Consider the following 26,208-nt stretch of genomic DNA (forward strand, 5'->3'; position numbering starts at 1 on the left):
GCGATCTGGCCGCGTTGGCCCGAGGTGCCGCATTATTTCTCGACTTTATTTTTTTAATGGCGTGCCGTTCAGTTTTGAAGCACGACTAACTGGTACTGTTTGCAGAGAAAATATTAACTACTCTACCACTACTCCACCTCTAGTACTAGTAGTATAAAAAAGATATATAGGCTAGAGCTTCAGAGCTTTCTTGCTAAGGGCTGCCCACTTGCTTCTCACACTATCACCCTCTCTCCAGATCTAAAAAAGACGGCCTCTCTCTCCCTCCTCACCGGTGGTCACAGATCCGCCGGGGAAGAAAAGGTCGTGCAGTGTTGACGCACTCGTCGTCGGCGAGCCAGGTCACGCACTGACGACAAGGCCGTCCTCTCAGACCTAGCGCCCGCGCGGGATGCGCGCGGGATGGCCTCCGTCCCCAAGCTCGCTGTCGTAGTGCGTGTGGAGGACGATGACCACGAGCGAAGCCACTTCCCGCCGACCCTCAGGTATGCTACCTCTTTTCAAACCATACCCTTGTTCTATTGCCCCATCTGCCATGTCGCTGCATGTGGATCTTTTTCCACTCCACCATCTTACCAATTTGCTATCCTCTGCTCTGCTGGTCACGCAGACGAAAACCTTAATTTGCACTATTAAAGGAAACCCTACTTCATGCAGACTAATCCATGTCTGGGTTGAATAAGGAAAGGAAGGGAGACTGTAGTGTCCAAGAGAGTAGGCATCGAACCCACATCTAGGTTGAGAAGGGGAAAATCAGTAGCTAAGGAACGAGTCTTGTGTCTCTTGGTTGAAGAAGGGTAGAAAGGCATGACAACGCAATAGAGAATGACCAGGTCGATCGGTTTGTTGTCCTCACATAGGAAAAAGGTGGCTAAACATAACAAATATGGGACGTAATCCACATATGCTGCCTGGATATTTGTTGCTCTGGGCAACCATACCTCCCTCACCACTCTATGCGTCCGTGGAGGTACATCGTACTGGTGCGCCCACTGTCCGAATGGGCCTCGCATGCTCTCTGCATGCTCGAACTTATTAATTTGGGGGAGGGGTGTCTTCTGACTTAGAAGATTGTATTTGGAAAATTAAGGTGTCCCCCAACATTCATGTCTTTATTTGGCTCATTTTGCATAATAAAAGTTTAACTAGAGATAATTTCGCTAAACATCGTTCTATAGTTTGATCCCACATGTGTGTTTGCAATGAGCTTGAGTCCATACACCATCTTTTCTTTGATTGTACTGTTGGAGAGAGAACTTGGGCTATAGTTGATGGCATTCTTAACATCCATGTACCATGTTTTTAATATCTCTTTACCATTTTTGGAAGCAAAGAAATCAATTTGATGTGATTAACTTGGTCACTTCTGCTACTTGTGGGGCTTATGGCTCCTTCAAAATGATTTTGTCTTCTAGGGTCGAAAATGGCGAAGCTTGCACCTTGCAGTGCTCCTGGATTTAGTGTGTTCTTTGGTCAAACAATGGAAGACCTTGTGTTCGGATGCTCATGCTACACTGCTCCTCCAATGCATAAGGTTGCTTGATCATCACCGTGGGGAGCTTCTTAGGATTGCTTGGCCTGGTTATCCATAGTGGTGTTCTGATAGGTCTATTTGCTTAGCAATGTGCATGTTAGATGCCTATACTATTTTGTAGACTGCATTATGTGTTGTAATAATCTGTTGCATCTACTGATAATTGTAGTTGAGAGTTGTGAAATGTTTATGTTGTGGTTTTGCCTTGGATTTAGTAAAAGTTGGAGAAGGAGGGAAACACCTTTGATTTAAAAAAATGAATCCATGTGTGTGTGTGTCCTTTTCTGGTTTCTTGTATATGGAGTGGGGGAGGTACACAAACCTGCCATTTATAGACAGGGATGAATGGGGACCACACAACCTTACCTAAAATACGAGGTTGTTGGATACCCCTAGGGAGCAAGTGGTTGCTCCCTAGCAGCGTGCAACAACAATTGTTGGTTCGTGCTAGAGGCCAGTGCCAGGAGCCACCCCTTACACATCGGCAAGACGTATGGACAAACGATGATGATGTACGAACAACTACTATTGTATTTTTTGTTGCATCATTAATGTGTTACAAAATAAAAAATATAGGTAGAATTTGTTTATATGTCGGTCTATCTCATCCAAGGATATGCTATATTTTTGTTAGTAAACCCGACCGTTTCCATTAAACTAGTTGAAATAATATTGTCAAGTTGAATAATATGTTAATACACTCACATGGATAACTTGAAAATAGGCTAAATATAGAACTCTCGACATCTCATAAAGTATTCTAGTCATTTTACTCTACATCCACAGTTCAAACAACTAGTTGTCAAATAGCTCCACTGCTCACAACAACTTCACGTACACAATAACTTTGCCACATCATCCGATAGTTGCTTATTTTCAAGCGACAAGCTAACCAAACACCCCATTAGTTGTAAACGTTCACTGAGATGTATGACCAACAATGAACTATATGTATTTGTGTAGATTGGAATAAGCAAGCATGTTTACTCTAAACTCTAGTTAAAGTCCACTTCTCAATACTACACTGAGCATCGAAATTGGAAGGCCAAACTATTAATACAATCCAGTTTTCGCCCTGAACCGACTTCACAAGTGGTTTTGGGTGATGTGGAAGTCATGTTTTTGCCATGAAAGAGAAAATACTACAAAGAAGAAAACAATCAAGAACAAAATTTGGTGACATGTCAAGAAGTTGTTGTAACTTCGGCAAGATTTTCCTTGTTTGTTTATAGATACCGTGTCTATCTGCATGTTGAGCTTGTGAGCTATTGTTTTTATAGTGTTCGTTCCATTGTCCAATGTAGGGTGACAACTCCTTTTTTTATCAAACATGCCAACAACCCTGTTCCATTTTATTAAGAGAAAAGTATACTTTTCGTTCCTTAACTCTTGGTAGAGTTTAGATTTGATCCTTCAATTCTAAAACCAGACAACTTGCACCCTCAACTTTTAATACCGGACAAATTTTTTCCTTCATCCCAGCCAAAGCGGTATTCAACATGGTTCTGGCCTAATGTAGTCCGGTTGACATTTTTTTCTGTCCTACTCAGATCATCTTCTCCCCTTCCCAATTTTCATCCTACCTCAGGCTAGCATTTCGTCGACCAGTTGGTGTGCGCTACTCGTCCGCGCTCCTGGGCCACTATCTGTTACGGTAGCTGCATCCCGCCGCTCCCTATGCTCCCAGGCCTCTGCTATCACCGTCGGTTCATACCAAAGGACGCCCAGATGAACCGAGCATCACCAATTGCATGCATCTTTGCTCCGGCAGGTCACCACCATGCACCCCGTGTACAGCGACAGAGTCCCGCTGGAGATGTCGTTGACCGAGCCCCTCCCTCCGTCCTCCTCCGTTGGGCTACTCCCGAATGCTGGTGCGCCGGCCATGGGCTCCCGCATGAGCTCGGTGCCGCCTCTACACCAACCAGGCATGTGCCTTTCCATGGTCCCCGCGCTCACCATGGATGTGTTTGGGTAGTCCAGCTTGGGGCTCGGCGCAGACCTCCTGCTTCTTCTCAGTACTCACCCTTGAAGTTGCGATGGCCACGACAGCGGGGCTCGCAATAGCAACGCGCGCCTCTATGATGACCCACAAGTGTAGGGGATCTATCGTAGTCCTTTCAATAAGTAAGAGTGTCGAACCCAACGAGCAGCAGAAGGAAATGACAAGCGGATTTCAGTAAGATATTCTCTGCAAGCACTGAATTTATCGGTAGCAGATAGTTTTCTGATAAGGTAATTTGCAATGGGTAACAAGTAACAAGTGTAAATAAAGTGCAGCAAGATGGCCCAATCCTTTTTGTAGCAAAGGACAAGCCTGGACAAACGCTTATATGAAGGAAAACCCTCCCGAGGACACATGGGAATTATCGTCAAGCTAGTTTTCATCACGCTCATATGATTCGCGTTTAGTACTTTGATAATTTGATATGTGGGTGGACCGGTGCTTGGGTGTTGTCCTTACTTGGACAAGCATCCCACTTATGATTAACCCCTATTGCAAGCATCCGCAACTACAAAAGAAGTATTAAGGTAAACCTAACCATAGCATGAAACATATGGATCCAAATCAGCCCCTTACGAAGCAACGCATAAACTAGGGTTTAAGCTTCTGTCACTCTAGCAACCCATCATCTACTTATTACATCCCAATGCTTTCCTCTAGGCCCAAACAATGGTGAAGTGTCATGTAGTCGACGTTCACATGACACCACTAGAGGAAAGACAACATACATCTCATCAAAATATTGAACGAATACCAAATTCACATGACTACTTATAGCAAGACTTCTCCCACGTCCTCAGGAACAAACGTAACTACTCACAAAGCATATTCATGTTCATAATCAGAGGAGTATTAATATGCATAATGGATCTGAACATATGATCTTCCACCAAGTAAACCAACTAGCATCAACTACAAGGAGTAATCAACACTACTAGCAACCTACAGGTACCAATCTGAGGCTTGGATACAAAGATTGGATACAAGAGATGAACTATAGGGTTTGAGAGAAGATGGTGTTGGTGAAGATGTTGATGAAGATTGACCCCCTCCCGATGAGAGGGTCGTTGGTGATAATGATGGTGATGATTTCCCCCTCCTGGTGGGAAGTTTCCCCGGCAGAACAGCTCTGCCGGAGCCCTCGATTGGTTCTGCCAAGGTTCCGCCTCGTGGCGGCGGTGTTTCGTCCCGCAAGATTGCTTATGATTTTTTCCAGGGTAGAAGACACCATATAGCCAAAGATGGGCACCGGAGGCCTGCCAGGGGGCCCATGAGGCAGGGGGGCGCGCCCCCCCACCCTCGTGGCCAGGGTGTGGGCCCCCTCTGGTTTTTTCTTCGCTCAGTATTTTTTTATAAATTCCAAAAATGACTTCCGTGAAGTTTCAGGACTTTTGGAGTTGTGCAGAATAGGTCTCTAATATTTGCTCCTTTTCCAGTCCAGAATTCCAGCTGTCGGCATTCTCCCTCTTCATGTAAACCTTGCAATAAGAGAGAATAGGCATAAGTATTGTGACATAATGTGTAATAACAGCCCATAATGGAATAAATATCGATATAAAAGCATGATGCGAAATGGACGTATCAACTCCCCCAAGCTTAGACCTCGCTTGTCTTCAAGCGGAAGCCGATAACGATAAATATTTCCACATGTTTAGAGATAGAGGTGTCGATAAAATAAAACACGGACATGAAGGCATCATGATCATTCTTATAACAGCAACATAAATGGATATTGTCATATGATTTCTTATGCTCAAGTAATAATCTATTCACAATGTCAAGTATGAATCAGAAACTTCATTGAAAACCAACAACTATAATCTCAGTCATTGAAGGAATTGCAATTTATCATAACATCGGAAAGAGTCAATATAAGAGCTTTTCAGCAAGTCCACATACTCAACTATCATTTAGTCTTTCAAAATTGCCAACACTCACGCAATACTTATGATTATGGAGTTTTAATCGGACACAGAGAAAGATAGGGGCTTATAGTTTCGCCTCCCAACCTTTTACCTCAAGGGTAATGTCAACAATAATAGTTCATGCCAACTTACATCCAATTGGATATATATATCAGGATCTTTCCAACACAATGTGCTTGCCAAAGGATAAAATGTAAAAATGAAAGGTGAAGATCACCATGACTCTTGCATAAGGGTAAAAGATAAAAGTAAAAGATAGGCCCTTCGCAGAGGGAAGCAGAGGTTGTCATGTGCTTTTATGGTTGGATGCACAAAATCTTAATGCGAAAGAACGTCACTTTATATTGCCACTTGTGATATGGACCTTTATTATGCAGTCCGTCGCTTTTATTTCTTCCGCATCACAAGATCGTATAAAGCTTATTTTGTCCACACTAATAAATCATACATATTTAAAGAGCAATTTTTATTGCAAGCAACATGACAACTTACTTGAAGGATCTTACTCAATCCATAGGTAGGTATGGTGGACTCTCATGGCAAAACTGGGTTTAAGGGTATTTGGAAGCACAAGTAGTATCTCTACTTGGTGCAAAGAATTGGCTAGCATGAGGGAGAAAGGCAAGCTCAACATGTTGGATGATCCATGACAATATACTTTATTTCAGATATAAGAAAATATAATCCATTATATTGTCTTCCTTGTCCAACATCAACTCTTTAGCATGTCATATTTAATGAGTGCTCACAATCATAAAAGATGTCCAAGATAGTATATTTATATCTGAAGCCCCTCTTTCTTTATTACTTCCTATTAATTGCAACGATGACCAAAACTATGTTTGTCAACTCTCAACAACTTTTAATCATCATACTCTTTATGTGTGAAGTCATTACTCTCCATAAGATCAATATGATCTCTTTTATTTCTTTTATTTCTTTCTTTTTCTTTTATTTACCCAAGATCATAGCAAGATAATCAAGCCCTTGACTCAACACTAATCTTTAGTATATAGCTCACGGACTCGATTACATAGAGAGATCATAAAGCAAAACTCACAACTAGATCATACTAAACTTTATTCTACTAGATCAAGATATTACTAAAAGGATCGAACTAAGAAAAATGGTAAAGATAGGAGTGTGATGGTGATACGATACCGGGGCACCTCCCCCAAGCTTGGCGGTTGCCAAGGGGAGTGCCCATACCCATGTGATTATATCTCTTTTGCTGGCGAAGAAGATGGTGGTGATGATGGATAGTCGCACATCGAGCGTAGCAGATCTTCCAGCTGACGGATAATGCCCTTGAGTGCGACGATATGCTCCTTAAACAAAATATTTTCACGTGTGAGATACTTGTTTGGTATATGAGTTAACTCAATCATCTTGAAAGCTTCAATCTCAGTTGGGGTAAAGAGAGGTGGAAGGATGTCTTCTTCTTCTGCTGCCGGAGCCTGATCCTCCATGGCCTTCTTGATCCCATCATCCTTGTTGATCTCCCCGGGTTTTCTCTCTTCAGCTCTATCTTCATTAGCCAAGCATCGTTGCCATGATTGTTGGAGGAGGGGGACGACATGGTGCCTGGCCTTCACGACTCTGACGAAAAACAGCTCGAAACAAGAACAGAGGATATTTGCATGATATGAGAGTCAAAACCTTTGGGAGATTATATAATGAATTTTTACCGACCAAAAGAAGCATCGTGCAAGAAAACGGAGTCCGGAGAGCGCACGAGGTGCCCACGAGGCAGGGGGCACGCCTCCCACCCTCATGGAAGCCTCGTGTCCTTCCGGAACTACTTCTTATTTTTCCTATTTTCTTAAATATTCCAAAACAAAGAAAAATTGCCATTAGAACTGTTTTGGAGTCGGTTTACTTACCGTACCACGTACCTATTCCTTTTCGGAGTCTGAAACGTTCTGGAAAGTGTCCCTTATGTATTCCTCCGGGGTTACGGTTTCAATAACATTGGTTTCAACATTTATAGGATTACCTGAGATATAATGCTTGATTCTTTGACCGTTCGCCATCTTCGGATTTGTGCCTTCGAAGTCGTTGATTTTTATGGCACCGGAATGATAGACCTCCTTGATAACATAAGGACCTTCCCATTTAGAGAGGAGTTTTCCTGCAAAAAATCTTAAGTGAGAGTTGTATAGCAAAACATAATCACCTACATTAAACTCACGCTTTTGTATCCTCTTGTCATGCCATCTTTTAACTTTTTCTTTAAACAGTTTGGCATTCTCATAGGCCTGGGTTCTCCATTCATCAAGTGAGCTTATGTCAAATAACCTCTTCTCACCCGCAAGTTTGAAATCATAATAGAGCTCTTTAATGGCCCAATATGCCTTATGTTCCAGTTCGAGAGGTAAGTGACATGCTTTTCCATAAACCATTTTATACGGAGACATACCCATAGGATTTTTATATGCAGTTCTATAGGCCCATAATGCATCATCAAGTTTCTTGGACCAATTCTTTCTAGATCTATTAACAGTCTTTTGCAAAATTAATTTGAGCTCTCTATTACTCAATTCTACTTGGCCACTAGATTGCGGGTGATAAGGAGATGCAATTCTATGATTAACATCATACTTAGCAAGCATTTTATGAAAAGCACCATGAATAAAATGTGAACCACCATCAGTCATTAGATATCTAGGGACTCCAAACCTCGGAAAAAATAACTTCTTTAAGCATCTTAATGGAGGTGTTATGATCAGCACTACTAGTTGGAATAGCTTCTACCCACTTAGTAACATAATCAACAACAACTAAAATATGCGTATACCCATTAGAGGAAGGAAACGGTCCCATATAATCAATGCCCCAAACATCAAATGGTTCAATAACAAGTGAATAGTTCATAGGCATTTCTTGAAGTCTACTAATATTACCAATTCTTTGACATTCATCGCAAGACAAGACAAACTTACGGGCATCTTTGAAGAGAGTAGGCCAATAAAACCGGATTGCAATACCTTATGTGCAGTTCTATCTCCAGCGTGATGTCCTCCATAAGCTTCGGAGTGACACTTGCGTAGGATCTGTTCCTGTTCATGCTCAGGTATACAACGCCTAATAACACCATCTACTCCTTTATAAAGATGTGGGTCATCCCAGAAGTAATGTCCCAAATCATAGAAAAACTTTTTCTTTCGCTGGTATCTGAAACTAGGTGGTATAAATTTAGCAACAATGTAATTAGCATAATCAGCATACCATGAGCAGTACGAGAAGCATTTATGACAGCTAATTGTTCATCAGGAAAGCTATCATCAATAGGTAGTGGGTCATCAAGAACATTCTCTAACCTAGACAAGTTGTCTGCAATGGGGTTCTTAGCTACCTTTCTATCAAATATGCAAATCAAATTCTTGTAGCAAGAGAACCCATCTAATAAGTCTAGGTTTAGCATCTTTCTTTTCCATAAGATATTTAATAGCAGCATGATCAGTGTGAATAGTTACTTTAGAATCAACAATATAAGGTCTGAACTTATCACAAGCAAATACAAGTGCTAAAAATTCTTTTTCAGTGGTAGCATAATTTCTCCGGGCATTGTCTAGAGTTTTACTAGCATATTGGATAACATTTAATTTCTTATCAACTCTTTGTCCTAGAATAGCACCTACAGCATAATCGCTAGCATCACACATAATTTCAAAGGGTAAATTCCAATCAGGTGGCTGAACAATAGGTGCAGAAATCAAAGCTTTCTTAAGTATTTCAAATGCTTCTACACAGTCATCATCAAAGACAAAAGTTATATCTTTTTGTAATAGATTAGTCAGAGGCCGAGAAATTTTTGAGAAGTCCTTAATGAACCTCCTAAAAAACCGGCATGACCAAGGAAACTTCTTATACCTTTGATGTCCTTAGGACACGACATCTTTTCAATAGCATCAACTTTAGCTTTATCAACTTCAATACCTCTTTCAGAAATTTTATGCCCCAAGACAATGCCTTCATTAACCATAAAGTGGCATTTCTCCCAATACAAGACAAGATTAGTTTCTTCACATCTCTGCAAAACTCAATCAAGGTTGCTCAAGCAATCATCAAAAGAGGATCCATAAACGGAGAAATCATCCATGAAAACCTCACAAATCTTTTCACAGAAGTCAGAGAATGTAGCCATCATGCATCTTTGAAAGGTAGCAGGTGCATTACATAGGACAAAAGGCATACGTCTATAAGCAAACATACCGAAAGGGCAAGTAAAAGTGGTATTTTCTTGATCCTCAGCTGACACAGGTATTTGAGAGAAACCAGAGTAACCATCTAGAAAGCAAAAATGTGTATGTTTGGTTAATCTTTCTAGCATTTGATCAATAAAAGGCAAAGGTTAATGGTCTTTTTAGTAGCTTTATTTAATTTGCAGAAATCAATTACCATCCTATAACCTGTAATAATTCTTTACGGAATCAATTCATCTATATCATTAGGAATGACAGTAATACCTCCCTTCTTAGGGACACAATGGACAGGACTTACCCACTGACTATCAGCAACGGGGTAAATTATACCTGCCTCAAGGAGCTTTAATATTTCCTTTCTTACCACTTCTTTCATCTTAGGATTCAGCCGTCGTTGGTGATCAATAACTGGTTTGGCATCTTTCTCCAAATTTATTTTGCGTTGACATAGAGTGGGACTAATGCCCTTAAGATCATCAAGAGTATATCCAATAGCAGCACGGTGCTTCTTCAAAGTTTTCAATAATTTCTCTTCCTCCTTCTCTGAAAGGTTAGCACTAATAATAACAGGATATATCTTCTTTTCATCAAGATAAGCATATTTAAGAGTATCAGGTAATGGTTTAAGCTCAAACACGGGATCACCCTTGGGTGGAGGAGGATCCCCTAGGATTTCAAGAGGCAAGTTGTGTTTCAGAATAGGTCCCTGTTTAAAGACTACTTCATTTATTTCCCTTCTTTCATTCATGAACATATCATTTTCATGGTCAAGCAAATATTGTTCTAAGGGATCATTAAGAGGCACGGCAATAGAAGCAAGACCAATAATTTCATCCTTATTAGGCAGTTCCTCATCACGGGGTTGTCTACGAAATTTAGCAAAATTAAACTAATGAGACATGTCACCTAAACCAATAGTAACAACATCCTTTTCGCAGTCTATCCTAGCATTAACAGTGTTCAAGAAGGGTCTACCAAATATAATGGGACAAAAGCTATCTTGTGGGGAACCAACAACAAGAAAATCAGCAGGATATTTAACCTTCCCACACAAGACTTCAACATCTCTAACAATCCCAATCGGTGATATAGTATCTCTATTGGCAAGCTTAATTGTAACGTCTATATCTTCTATCTCAGCAGGTGCAATATCATGCATAATTTCTTCGTATAAAGAATGAGGTGTTGCACTAGCTCTAGCACCCATATCACATAATCCATGATAACAATGATCTCCTATTTTAATAGAAATAACAGGCATGCCTACAACAGGTCTATGTTTAGCTTTAGCACCAGGTTTAGCAATTCTAGCAGTTTCCTCACAGAAATAAATAACATGTCCATCAATATTATCAGCCAAGAGATCTTTAACCATAGCAATATTAGGTTCAAATTTAATTTGCTCAGGGGGTTTGGGTGCCCTAATATTACTTTTGTTGACTACAGTTGAAGCTTTAGCATGATCCTTTATTCTAACAGGAAAAGGTGGTTTCTCAACATAAGAAGTAGGAACAATAGGATCATTATAAGTGATAGTCTTTTCTTCAACTTTAATAGGTGCAACTACTTTTACTTCAATGGGAGGATTATACTTAAACCACTTCTCCTTAGGGAGATCAACATGAGTAGCAAATGATTCACAGAAAGAAGCTACTATCTCAGAGTCAAGTCCATATTTAGTGCTAAATTCACGGAAAGCATCGGTATCCATAAAAGATTTAACACAACCAAACTTAGGTGTTATACCTAACTCCTTACCTTTATCGAGGTCCCAATCGTCAGATTTACGTTTAATTCTTTCCAATAAATCCCATTTGAATTCAATAGTCTTCATCATAAAAGAGCCAGTACAAGAAGTATCGAGCGTGGAGCGATTATTGAGAGAAAGCCGAGCATAAAATTTTTGAATAATCATTTATCTTGAGAGCTCAAGATTGGGGCATGAATATAACATTGACTTAAGCCTCCCCCAAGCTTGAGTGATGCTTTCTCCTTCACGAGGCCAAAAATTATATATATATATATAATTACGATCACGATGAACAAGATGGATAGGATAAAACTTCTGATGAAATTCCAATTTCAATCGGTTGTAGTTCCATGATCCCATATCATCACATAGCCTATACCATGTCAATGCCTCTCCCTTCAAAGATAAAGGGACGACCTTCTTCTTGATAACAACCTCGGTCATACCTGCAAAAGCTTAAATAATCCACAGACTTCATCCACATAGATTAGGTGTACATCAGGATGCAATGTTCCATCTCCTGTAAAAGGATTAGCTAGCAGTTTCTCTACCATACCCGAAGGAATTTCAAAGTAAACATTTTCAGTAGGTTCAGTGGGTTGAGGAGCAACTCTTTGCTCAACTGGACGGGGTGAAGATACCCCGAACAAGCCCCTCAAAGGATTACTTTCCGTAGTAACAAGTGACAGTAATTTCAGCACACTATATAAATTTTTCCTTACCAAATTCCACTTACCAAAGGCGCTTCCCTCCCCGGCAACGACGCTAGAAAAGAGTCTTGATGACCCACAAGTGTAGGGGATCTAACGTAGTCCTTTTGATAAGTAAGAGTTTCGAACCCAACGAGGAGCAGAAGGAAATGACAAGCGGTTTTTAGTAAGATATTCTCTGCAAGCACTGAAATTATCGGTAACAGATAGTTTTCTGATAAGGTAATTTTAACGGGTAACAAGTAACAATTGTAAATAAAGTGCAGCAGGATGGCCCAATCCTTTTTGTAGCAAAGGACAAGCCTGGACAAACTCTTATATGAAGGAAAACGCTCCCTAGGACACATGGGAATTATCGTCAAGCTAGTTTTCATCACGCTCATATGATTCGCGTTCGGTACTTTGATAATTTGATATCTGGGTGGACCGGTGCTTGGGTGTTGTCCTTACTTGGATTAGCATCCCACTTATTATTAACCCCAATTGCAAGCATCCGCAACTACAAAAGAAGTATTAAGGTAAACCTAACCATAGCATGAAACATATGGATCCAAATCAGCCCCTTACGAAGCAACGCATAAACTAGGGTTTAAGCTTCTATCACTCTAGCAACCCATTATCTACTTATTACTTCCCAATGCCATCCTCTAGGCCCAAACAATGGTGAAGTGTCATGTAGTCGACGTTCACATGACACCACTAGAGGAAAGACAACATACATCTCATCAAAATATTGAACGAATACCAAATTCACATGACTACTTATAGCAAGACTTCTCCCATGTCCTCAGGAACAAACGTAACTACTCACAAAGCATATTCATGTTCATAATCAGAGGAGTATTAATATGCATAATGGATCTGAACATATGATATTCCACCAAGTAAACCAACTAGCATCAACTACAAGGAGTAATCAACACTACTAGCAACCTACAGGTACCAATCTGAGGCTTGGATACAAACATTGGATACAAGAGATGAACTAGGGTTTGAGAGAAGATGGTGCTGGTGAAGATGTTGATGAAGATTGACCCCCTCCCGATGAGAGGATCGTTGGTGATGACGATGGTGATGATTCCCCCCCCCCCCCCCGAGGGAAGTTTCCCCGGCAGAACAGCTCTGCCGGAGCCCTATATTGGTTCCGCCAAGGTTCCGCCTCGTGGCGACGGTGTTTCGTCCCGCAAGGTTGCTTATGATTTTTTCCAGGGTAGAAGACACCATATAGCCAATGATGGGCACCGGAGGCCTGCTAGGAGGCCCACGAGGCAGGGGGCGCGCCCAGGGGGGTAGGGCACGCCCCCACCCTCGTGGCCAGGGTGTGGGCCCCCTCTGGTATTTTCTTCACTCAGTATTTTTTATAAATTCCAAAAATGACTTCCGTGAAGTTTCAGGACTTTTGGAGTTGTGCAGAATAGGTCTCTAATGTTTGCTCCTTTTCCAGCCTAGAATTCCAGCTGCCGGCATTCCCCCTCTTCATGTAAACCTTGCAAAATAAGAGAGAATAGGCATAAGTATTGTGACATAATGTGTAATAACAACCCATAATGCAATAAATATCGATATAAAAGCATGATGCAAAATGGACGTATCACTCTACTGGGCAGCTCGCCGGCTGCACTCGTCCACACACCAAGCTCCATCATCGGGGTCATTCTCCTGATTATCGTGACCGACAGTGGCAGCCAGGAGAGGGAGGCACGTACGGCGGTTCAGCGGCTTCGCTGCCGTTGCGCTTGGCTTCTGGTGGCCGTTGTCACGCTCTGGACGGGGTGGCGAGAGTGATAGCAGAGGAGAGGAAGCAAGACCGAGTCTAGGGCATGAGCTCGGCGCGGTGTCGCGGGCGGCACGATGGGGAACACACGCCAGAGCGGCCTTGCGAACGTCGCCAAGGACCAAAGCCACCTCCGTGGTGGCCTCCACTCACTCCCACATCCTTCTTGGTGCTCGACGTGCGCTAGTATTTCGGCGAAATGCCTAGCTGAGTTAGAATGAGAAGGAAGAAGAAGACCCGTCATGGATTGCCACGTGGAAAGAGACCCGGTCAAAACCGTGCCACGTCATTGTGAAACCGCTTGCAGGCACGAGAGGGACTTAACTTGTCCGGTTTTAATAGCCAGGGTTGCAATTCGTCCGGTTTCGAAGTTGAGGAACCAAATCTAAAATGCCAACAACTGAGGAACCAAAAGTATATTTTTTTCTTTTATTAAAAATGAAACTGCAAAGTAGCATCAACCATCAGGCTCCACTTCTTCCTACAAAACTCTGCTAATGCAGCTCAGGCACCAAGGGCTAACAAGCATGGTCAGCTAATACGAGTATTAGTGACCAGAAATGCAAAGGAGGCAGGTGAACACTTCTTTTATATCTTATTCTGCGAAACCAGAGCAGCGAGCATCAGCAGACTTACATTCATGATTCTGTTTTCTACTTCCATATGATCTGAGAGCTTTAGGTCTTGCTATACACATTGAAGCAGAAATTGCATGCAACAACTGTGATAATGCCATCGTAAGCAGAACGTAGCAGAACGAGGATGGAGACATGGTGGGCATAATCAGAGCGCATATCCAATCCAATGTGTGCCATACATGAAGCTCCAATTTGGTGTGACTATTTATTTTACGAAAAAGCTAAAATCCGACAGATCAGAGTTTTGCAACAGGTCCGAACGACCTGCGAGCCATTGGATATCCATCCCGCGTGTGCATCTCGCTCGATCTATTTTTTTACTTCCCCCCGGTTTCCCGCAAGTACTCCCTCGATTCTCTCTCCGACTCCCAATTTTCAGGTGCGTAATTAACTCACGTTAATCTGTTCCAAGGTAACCCAACTAGCGAACCACCTCACCTATGTTCCCTTTTTCTTTAAAGAATGCAAATAGACTTTTTAACCCATCTCCTCTTCTACGTCTGCACAAAAGTGAATGCAATGTCCGATCTTTTCCGCACTTACGTATATTATTTTACCAACTCGTCTCGAGTGGATGACACCATGGTAATTTTGGTAGTGGGAGGTTGATTAAATATACCATCGCTAAATTTTTGTGTGCATACGATGGTAACTCACACATCACAGACCTGATAACTTATGTACTCCGGTCCTGATAACTTTCGCGATCGGGAGGGAGGCGTTGATGAAATATCCCCGGTCACTTTTGTGTGAATATCATGTTAACTCATACATCACATACCTGATAAACTTATGTACCCCGATCCTACTAACTTTGGGGGGAGGGGGTTGATGAAATATCCCCCAGTAACTTCAGTGTGAATACCATGGTAAGTCAGACATCAGAGACCCGATAACTTATGCACCCTGGTCCTGGTAACTTTTGGGGAGGGGGGAGGAGGTTGATGAAATATCCCCTAGTAACTTCGGTGTGAATAGCATGGTAACTTAGACATCGGAGACCCGATAACTTATGCACGCCGGTCCTGATAACTTTGGCGAGGAGGAGGTGCTAAAATATACCCCCGGTAACTTTTATTCGAATAGCACGGTAACTCACACATCGCAGACCTGATAACTTATGTACACTGGTCTTGGTTAATTGCGCGACCGGGTGGGGGAGGGGGGTCATGAAATATACCCCAGATAACTTTTTATGTGAATAGCATGATAACTCACACATCATAGACCTGATAACTTATGTACCCCTGTCTTGGTAACTTTGGCGACGGTGGTGAGGGGTGGGGGAGGGTTGTTGGTGAAATATACCCTCTAGTAACTTTTGTGTGAATAGCATGATAACTCACACATCGCAGACCTGATAATTTAGCTACAAACATCGCGGTAAATTGAGACCCGAATAAAAAGTTGTTGAGAAATACCCCTGTTTACTTCTATGCAAATAGCACAGTAATATATGCATCGCGGACCTGATAACTTAGGTACAAATATCACGGTAACTTTGACCCGGGGGAAAGAAGTCGCTGAAAACACACCCCCGATCACTTCTGCATAAATAACATGTTAATATACATATAACATAACTGATAACTTATGAGAACTTTTGACCAAAAAGTGATCAAAACATGCCAACATGAGATCTAGTTTCGGAGTTCTCGTTGCGACGAATTTTTTATGTGAAATGATTTTTCAATAAGAAACTACAGTTTGAGCTATAAAATATTTTACAATTTTTGAAATAGTGAGAATCTACATTGACGTCAGCTTTCATGTGCTCTAGTGCATTTGCATATGGAGAGAATGTTGGAGGAGCCATTTTTATGCCCCGGTAATTTCTGTGAAAACAGGATGGTAACTGACGTATCACAGATGTCATAACTTATTTAGCTTAGGTCTGGTATCTTTTGACCCAAAAAAAAGTCATCGAAACATACCAATATGGGAACTAGTTTTGAAGATCTCGCCATGACGATTTTTTATGTGCAAACGAATTTTGAATCGGAGCGACGGTTTGATCTATAAAACTTTTTAAAGTTTCTAAATATGAAGAATCTTTGCTGACATCATCATTTTTTGTCTTATATGCATGCATACGTGTTTGGAGATATCAGATGCTGCAAACTCGCTCCGGTCCATATTTTTTGTTAATAAAATAATGAGGAATTAGCAACTAAAAATGAATAAATCATGAGGATTAGCCCTAGTGCAGGATTAGCAAGCACATTAGCTGTTAAAGAAGGAAAGAATGATCCTTCATATCTACTACTATCTTTTGCCTAGTCGGAAGCTAGTCAAGTCCTTGATTTTAGGACCTGGCTCGCGGGCGCACGGGCGCCAGATCGCAGCCCCGAGCGCTCTCCCAGAAAAGGAAGGAGCCACCCCGCGCGCGCGACCAGACAGCCAAAAACGGAAATCAGACCCCGCCGCGCGCGAAACCAACCCAAGCCCGCGCGAATTACGCGCCCCCGCTTCCTCGCACCCGTCGTCCTGGTCCCCACCCCTCCCTGCACCCCCCCCCCCCCACACGCTCCCCCTTGCGGACGCCTCACGCAACCCCCTCTCCCCCTTTTCCTTGAAGGACAAGCCCACGCATGGGTCCCCTTCCTCCTCCTTGCTCCTGCCTTTCCTCCTCTAAACAAGATCTGCCCCGTCTATGGCGTCTTGAAAGAACAAAGCCGACGCAGGAACACCTCCTTCCTCCTCCTTGCTCCAAAAATCAGATCTGGAGAGAAAAAACCAGACCTACCTGCCCCTAAAAAGGTAAGCACCACCTCCACCCGACTCCTCTCTCTTCCCTACTCAACCACCCCTGCTTGAACATCAACTAGTCCAGTTTTTAGTTCGTTCTTTTGATCTCGTGAAAAAAGCAACTATAGTGGGAACACCAGTACGCATCTTGAGCAACTATTATGATACCAAAAAAGCAACACCAGTACAAAAATAGAGCAACTCTAGTGGAAAAAGAAAATGCAGGACCATTGCGTTTGTTTGCTGGTGCATTGCAACACGAAACCTGCTTTGCTTTCTTTCCTATCCTATTATAAGGTGCTTGGGGTTCATGAGCAACCCTGATCAGGACCATTGTGTGAAAAAAGCAACTATAGTGGGAACACCAGTACGCATCTTGAGCAACTATTATGATACAAAAAAAAGCAACACCAGTACAAAAATAGAGCAACTCTAGTGGAAAAAGAAAATGCAGGACCATTGCGTTTCTTTGCTGGTGCATTGCAACACGAACCCTGCTTTGCTTTCTTTCCTATCCTATTATAAGGTGCTTGGGGTTCATGAGCAACCCTGATCAGGAAAAAAGTAACCTGACAACTCGAACAATTAACTGAAGCAACTATGTTCATTTTTGAAGCAACACTGGTAAAAAAAGAGCTGTGCAACCATAGCTTTTCAGAAATTCTAGAGTTGCCTCTACCTGATGTGAGAACATGTCAACTCTAGTACTAAAACACATGCAACTTCCCTGTGCATTAAAGCATGAACTATCAAGAACGGAAAAAACTCAAGTTATAGACAGAGGTAGAAAGTATTAACTTGCATGTGTTAACCCACAGCTTTTGCTATGTCAGTATGGTTCTCGCTAAAAAAGAAGACACAAACGACAAATGCACAAAACAAAAGGTCGCGTCATAAAAAACAGATTCGAACAATCCCACACTAAGATACTTTGCTACATTCCATATGGTCCCACTGAAAAAATAAAAAAGACATTAACTACACCAAATGATAGGCCTCCTGCTCCTGGTAAGCTCTCCGTCAGATATCACATTGGTTGTTTCTTTCCAATCATCAAAAGTTGTAATCTGCTGCTGAAAAAAGGCACAAATGAAATCAGCGCATGTCGTGTAAAAACAAAACCTTGTTGTTGTATATGTGTGTCATACTGGTAGAAACATAACACATGTAAGAAAACAAAGAAGAAACAGGAAACTTTTGAGGAAAAAGAAGATATGAATTGCCTCTTTTAACTTTATAGTTGCCCAAACAAGTGTTATAGTTGCTCCTTTATATTCTACAACTACTTTGTTCATAAAAGGTCATGCATGCTCTTTGCTGCTGTATATGTGTGTCATACTGGTAGAAACATAACACATATAAGAAAAACAAAAGAATAAACAGGAAACTTTTGAGGAAAAAAGAAGATATGAATTGCCTCTGTTTAACTTTATAGTTTCCCAAACAAGTGTTTATAGTTGCTCCTTTATATTCTACAACTAGTTTGTTCATAAAAGGTCATGCATGCTTTTGTGGTGGGCTAACACACAAATTGTTGCAGGTTGATTGTTCATGATGATTGATCTGAATGAACCACCGCTTGACGTAGAGTCCATCAACATTTCAGTCGAGTTGGGTGTACCCTTCTTGCATGCAGGGGGTGAACAGGGACATCAACAACTGGAGGAGGAGGTTGGTGAGTCTCCTGACCCCAATATTGGATCTAACACTACTCATGTCCCGGACAAACGTGTTGCCACTCCCCCACCTATGGTTGCTCCTGCTAATGCTTTAGTTCATGAGGCACGTGAGTTGGAAGATGAAGAAGCTGGATCACAGCCACAACAACCTTATGTTGGCATGCGCTTCGACATATTAGAGGATGTGAGGGAACACTACAATCGCTATGCTTTGATGGAAGGCTTTTCAATCAAGTCAAATACGTCTTACAGGTCGGCCTACACAGGTGTGGTGGAAAAACAGCAATTCTGCTGTAACAAGTTCCGCAAACCAGTAGAGAGGGTTGGGATCCCGGATGTTCCCTCGTCGAGCAAAAACACTACATGTCCAAGCTCACCTGAACAAGATGTTGAAGATGATGTCGAGGAACACACTTTCAAGAAGAAGAGGAAACGGGAAACTGTGAAGCGAAGAAAATGTCGTGCTAAGATGGTGGTGAAGCTTAAAGATGACAGATGGGAGGTTATCACATTTATTGCAGATCATAACCATCCACTTATTGAGAAGCCATCGCTTTCGAAATACCTCCGTTCTCACCAAGGAATCCCGCCGGAACAGAAAAAACTACTGACTCACCTAAATGACTGCAACTTGACAGCGGGTACAAAACTCACATTGCGTTAAGTCTTTTTACCACAGAACTGTTACTTATTCCTGCATCAAAGTACCTTGACCTGAGCCAACTATGTTCATTTTTTATGCAACTATGTTCATTTTTTGTGCAACTCTGGTAATTAAAAAAATCATCACCCAAAACAGAAACACCTTGGTGTTGCCTATTCCTACCTCAACTACTTGGGTTTGTTTCATATCCTAGTATAAGCTGCTTAGGATTCATGGGCAGCCCTGACCAGGGGGGAAAATTGGCAACTTGAAAAGTAAACTGAGGCAACTATGTTCATTTTCCGTGCAACTCTGAAAATAAAAATTAAAAGACATCACCCATCAAAAAACAAAACTTGGTTGGATACAGGCTTGGTTCTTGTTCTGCTTATGCATAAATGTTACTTTATGTTATCTATAAAAACATGTTGCTCGCTGCATTGTGGTTAGTTAGTCCTGAAAAAAACAAGTTTCTGTTTGTTTATGCCAGGAAAAATGATGATGTTAATGTCATCATACTACGGCTCGGAGTTGATTGTTCCGTACACAGCTAAAGCCATCCATAACCACTGTTCGAAGCTCAACGCCCCAACTAAAGACATTGACATTGAAGAAACACTATACTACTTTTGCAAGGTGATGGAAAATGACCCAGGATTTTTCTTTAAATGCAAGACAGATGCGGAAGGCAGGACAGAAAACTTGTTTTGGGTGGATGGTGCGGCACGGAAAGCATACGCGGAGGCTTATCATGATTGCGTGTCATTTGATGCAACTTACCTCACGAACATGTACAATATGCCGTTTGCCCCCTTCATTGGAATCAACAGACATGGGCAGTCAATAATGCTCGGGTGTGGATTTGTCCAGCAGGAACTAGCCTCAGGTTATGACTGGTTATTTGATGCTTTCCTAGAAGCAATGGATGGTTTGGCTCCGGACAACATCATCACGGACCAAGATGTTGCTATGGCACAATCTATCAAGAGGAAGTTCCCGGCAACGATTCACCGTTGCTGCCGTTGGCATATAATGAAGAAAGCACAAGAGAAGCTTGGCCCCGTGTTGGCTAGGAACCCGGATTTGGTAAAAGATTTCAATGAATGCATTGACTTCAGTTCCACCCCAGCTGAGTTTGAAAGGAAATGGGCTGCACTTCAATTGAAATATGAAGGTCTTATGCATGGTCACTTTGAGAAACTCTATGAAGATCGGGCTACATGGGTGCCGTGTTACTTCAAATTCAGGTTCTTCCCTTTCCTTCAGTCAACGCAACGCAGCGAAGGGTTCAATGCTGTGTTGAAGCGCTATGTGAACCCACACAAGTCAATTCTCAACTTCGTCAAGCAATATGAGAAAATTCAGGTACACATACTCGTGAGGGAGGGCGGGAACGACTACCGGACAGAACATCTAGAGGCACAAAGATGGTCGCGTTTCCCCATTGAGAGGCATGCCTACAAAGCATACACTAGGGACATCTATGTGAAGTTTAGAACTGAGTTTCAGATGATTTGGGCAGTACGATGTGCGTCCCGCTGGAATCAACTTCTATTACCTTGAGCCCAATATAGAAGAAGTCCTAGGGTATGGCTCGAGGAAGTACCTAGTCACAGTGAGACCAGAGCCAGCTATCTACGATTGTGAATGTTGCAAGTGGCATAGAGACGGCATGCTTTGTTGTCATGTCTTGAAAATCTTCACACACCTTGGCGTTAATGAGATACCTGAACACTACATCAAGCGCCGCTGGACGCAACATGCAGTACCAAGTGCACCACCGCCACCTAACGAGGGCCCTTCGCATGACTTGCCCGCTGAGTCAGAGAACCAAGTTCGGCAAGTGACTCTGACAATGGATTTTGCAAATCTAGCAAGAAGGCAATGACTAGTGATGAGGCAGCCGCTGCAGTTAGGAGGCACATGAAAGCAGCAGATACTGAGGTTACTGAGCTGAATAAACTAAGGAAGAAGAGGCTAAAGGCAGCCCGGGAAGCGGCTCGTGCTAGGGAAGCATCAAACCCTAATGCCCCAAGTACTTCAAACCAACCTCCTGCCCCCCTTGCTCCTATGGATCCACCTCGTTCAGTCACGAAAGGGCGCAGCCGCAGCAAGCGCTTCAAATCATCCCTGGAACTACACCCTAAGAAAAAGAACAAGTGCAGCATTTGTGAATCAATCGATCACACTGCTGCGACGTGCCTAGGGAAGCTGATGTGATCATTACCACATGAAGGGAATGACCCCCTGGGTTTGCAAAACAAGCGGAAAGTAAGGAAAAAAAAGAGCAAACAATGTCCTGGTAGATGAAGCAATTGAGGTCTGGTTTCTGAGCAAATGTAGAAGGGAAATCAAGCAACTCCCAGCTTCAAGAAAAAAGCAAACGATGAAATCATTTGCATGGATTTGTTTTAATTTATGTGTTTTCCTAGCTTTAAATTCACAAATTGGAGACTGTGTGGAGGTAGATGCTTGACATTTGTGCTTATATTCCTTACTCGTAAAACATGAAAAAACCTATGAGCGCTTGTGATTTATGCAAACATGTTATAGGTGGTTTGGGGCAAACTTTTGTGAGTTTTGTAATGGAACACATTAGTATTCGCATTTGATATTCTCTAATGGAACACATTGATCAGGAAAAAAAATGTACCTATATATTTGTTCACTTGTTGGCCGGTTTGAGGATCTCCTGCCATGGAATCTTGTTCAGGTCACACTTCAGCATGGAGATGGTCATCTTCTTCCTGATGTTTGGTATGTCGCTTTGTCCGTAGTTCGGGAGCCACGTCCCGTTCCACAATAACGCGTTCATCAATGCGAATATGCTACACACCGCTGCAAAAAAACCAAAAATGTCAAGAAAGCACTTGCAAAAAAAAGCAAAACACTACGTCTTATAACAACGATATGTATGTATGTGGGTTGGTCCTTACGATACAGTCTGCTTTGGTGCATCGATATCCACAAGCGGGAACTGGTCCATTGTCTTTGCTTGTTTTGGATAGTACTTGTCCCACAACACACGAACTGCAGTTACAATAGCCCTTGCAACATCATCCAGCCTCTTGCTTTTCTTTAACATCCTCCATGAGTCAAACACTTCGAACCTTTTGTCCCTCAGATTGATGTTGAGTACCCAGTAGTGGTGTGCACCATTTGCGTTCTCTGGGTCTAAATTTTCAAGCAAAGGAATCATAACCTTTAAGAAAAAAAACCATGTTAGCATACCAAAAAAAACCATCAACTACTGATATGTTTTTGGGCAACTCTATATGTTTGTATGGGCAACATTTCATATGATTTTTAGGCAACTCTACAGAATTTTATTCAACTTCTGGCATAACTCTCAAAAATGGTTTATCAGGCATGTCAGTGGCTTTTTATGAGCAACTTATCATGTGATTTCAAGCAACTCCTATGATTTCCTGACATCAGCTTCTAGAAAAACAAAAACTAAGAAAAAACAGAATAGAGCCTTTTTATCATGTTTGACAACTAGTATAACACATGGACCATACCATGTCTTGCTCATCCAAACGGTTTGATTTGTTGAACTTATCATGCAGCTCCCTCACATCTAGATCGATCCTCTGAAGCCAAGTCTGTGGGGAAATGTAGAATCAGATAATAAAGCAACAACTTCAGTGCCAAAAAACAAAAAAAGGAAGAAACTATGGGTTTTTATTTCTCTTACCGAAAACCTAACAGGCATGATTATTTTCTTGGACCCACCTGTCTGTTGTACATGATTGCTTCAATCCCTAACTCAAAAACATGTGTCTTCATCCATCCTGCCTTCCTCATTGATTGAGCAAGCTCCTTGATTGTGCAGAAGTAACCATGATAGTTTATGATTTGCGGCCTGTAGAACAAACAGAAAGAATCTGTTAAGAAAAATAACAATAGGAGAGATCATTGCATGCGAAAAAAGAAAAAAGCAGGAAAAAAGTGGCTACTGGAACAAACACACACGTTGTATCATCACCCTGCGACGTCCTTCTCGTCCCTTCTCCTCCTCCAAGCAACATAATCAGTGCATACACTCTGTTTGTCTCTGCATTGCATGTGAAATCCTTCCTCATCTCTACATTCACATATGGTGACCTCTGTGATGGTGGAGCTTTCTGTATCCTCCTCTCGCGCTTCTCGGGAACAGGGTCTTCCGAGCTGCTGGCTGCACCTTTGCCAGATGATTCCCCCTCAGCGGTAGTTTTTGCAACTTTGGTTGGCGTGCTGAAACCGGCAGGTGACATGTGCCCCGCACTCTGACCTACAGCATTTTTCAGTGCCCCCTCGACAACTTCATCGAAGTCCATATTGCCCCAGTCAATTCCCCACTCAATGTCACCGGTGGTAGCTGCGTCTGCAACCCCCTTATCCTCTGCTGCCTTGCCCTCCTCGCCTGTTATCCCAAGATCGAAAGGTGGAGCTGGACAGTAATCGTCGCACACAGCGCTCCCAGACTTTGATCTTTGCAGCAATCGTGCTTCTTCACCTGAATCGCATGCTCCTTTGTTTGCTGATAGATTGATGGCAGCTGATGTCCGTATTACAGGTATGGTGCCAGCAGAATTACTCCTCGCGAGCGGTGGCGTCGAACCTGGGCTCACACACTTCTCAACGAGCTTGTTGATGTCCCTACCATCCAGTGAGATTTCTTTCCCCTTTGCAGAACATGCTTGCTTGTTGGGGAGTACCGGAGGCTTGTCTGTTGAGTCCTGGGCGGTTGCTTGCTCCTGCTCAGGGGTTGCTTCCTCAAGCACAATAGTTGCCACCGTACTTTGTGTGGGAGGGGCTGCTGATTCCTGGGCAGTTGCTGCTTGCTTGCTAACTCTGGTTGCCTGAGTTTTTTGCTGAGTTGCTTCAAAAGTAGCACCAGTTGCTCTGTTTTCAGTCTTTGCTGATTCAGCAGTTGCTTGTTTTTTCTGTTCAGTTGCTTGCGGAATATGATCAGTTGCTTTGTTTTTCTTCTTTGCTGCTCTTTTCTGGTAAACCTTGCTTTTTGCTGGCGATGTTGCTTTGTGACTTGCCACTCCATCTGTCGGCCTCTGAACTGTCGGAGCTTGCTGGCTGGTTGTCGTAGTTGCAGCACTTTGAACAGCCGCATCCTCTCTTCCTTTTGGAGACATAACACAGACCTTAACTGACTTATGGCTCACTTTCTTGACCTTCCTTTGGGCAGCCGCTCCAACTCCATCGTCAAGCTTTCTTTCCTTCTCTTTTTGTCCAAAACTTGGTAGTTCCAACTCATCTACCATCATCTCAGGGCACAAATCCATCACAGAGAATTTTTCCTCAGTTGGCATCGCAGGCATCGGGAAAAGAGGGATATCATGGGTCTCGGGAATGACCTGTTTCTGTCTGTACTGGGTATCTCCAATCCTCACCACATCTGCAGCTGAAATGACAGGCCCACTCTGAACCTCAAAAGGCTCCTTCCGCATGTCCGTCTTAACGAAGCTGCTCTGAAAAAAACTGCCGGCACTTTGGATGCTTCCTTGTGTGCTCTCGACGGACATCGTTTCCTCTGCCTCACTTGTTTCCTTGCCAGTGCGCTTGAGTCTCTCCATGATGGTACTTAGCGGCACCTCGTCATCGCAACTGCCCCCACGCCATCTCGAATTTCGTGCACCTCCCTCATCATCACCACCACCCTTGCTGGGCTGGTCAGTGCTAGCGTTGCCGCCATTACCGCCATCATCCTTATCTTCACACCCCTTCTTCCCACCCCCGCCATCTTGTTCCGCATCATCATCTTCATCCTCTCTGTCTTCCTCCTCTTCTTCCTCTTCTTCACTCTTTTCATCATCATGTTTCTCCTCCGATTCCCCCTCTTTCTTATCTGGTTCATTCTCTTCATCATTGCCCCCTTCCACATTTCTCTCCTTCTCTTCGTCCCGTTCCTCTCCACCATCTTCTTCACCAGCAATGGGCGGCTGTGAGTTGTCAGTGTTCGTGTGCTGTGAATCATCATCGTCATGTTCTGTGGCTGCTGGCGGGCTGCTGTATGACGGAGCATCATCATCATACTCATCGTCATCGTCATTGTTGTCCCCGTCATTATCCGAACTCTCCTCTTCAGGACTGTCCTCATCTTTCCCTTCCTCCTCTTCTTCTTCTTCTGAAGATTCAAATTCTTGCTCGTCGGATTCCTCCTCCTCGTCATCGGACTCCAAAAGTGTCTCCTTGCACTGACTGCTACTGCCCCTTGTATTCTTTTGCTCAGCAACCTTCTGCTGTTTCGGACTTGTCGCTGCCTTTTTCTGCCGTGATGATTAACGTATGCTTGCGACCATAGAAACACTTGTGCCTGCTGGTTCAACCTCCTCCTCTTCCAACTTGCCCACCCCTTGAACAAACCTCCCAATTTGGACTGATATTTGAGAGCACATATCATGGACCAGCATTGACAACCTCCTTTGTTTCTGCAAAAATACAAAAAATACAAAACTCGAAAAGATGAGCAGTCTATACAACAACGACGATGAACGAAAAAAAGCACTCCGTTTCTTATGAAAAAGGGCAAAAAACCATGGTGACAAAAGAAAATACATTGTTGTTGTAGTTTTGAGGAAGCCTCGCAGCAACAAACTT

General features: G+C 42.7%; 1 protein-coding gene across 1 annotated transcript; it reads left to right on the top strand.

Moving 5' to 3' along the window:
• Positions 1-20,106: 20,106 nt before the first annotated feature.
• Positions 20,107-21,174, top strand: LOC120967148 (protein FAR1-RELATED SEQUENCE 5-like). The gene has a single exon (XM_040393750.2). It carries the CDS (start codon positions 20,107-20,109, stop codon positions 21,172-21,174), a length of 1,068 nt encoding a protein of 355 aa, XP_040249684.2.
• The last annotated feature ends 5,034 nt before the right edge of the window (positions 21,175-26,208 follow it).

Source organism: Aegilops tauschii, chromosome 6 (assembly GCF_002575655.3).
Source record: "Aegilops tauschii subsp. strangulata cultivar AL8/78 chromosome 6, Aet v6.0, whole genome shotgun sequence".
Classification (NCBI taxonomy): Eukaryota; Viridiplantae; Streptophyta; class Magnoliopsida; order Poales; family Poaceae; genus Aegilops; species Aegilops tauschii.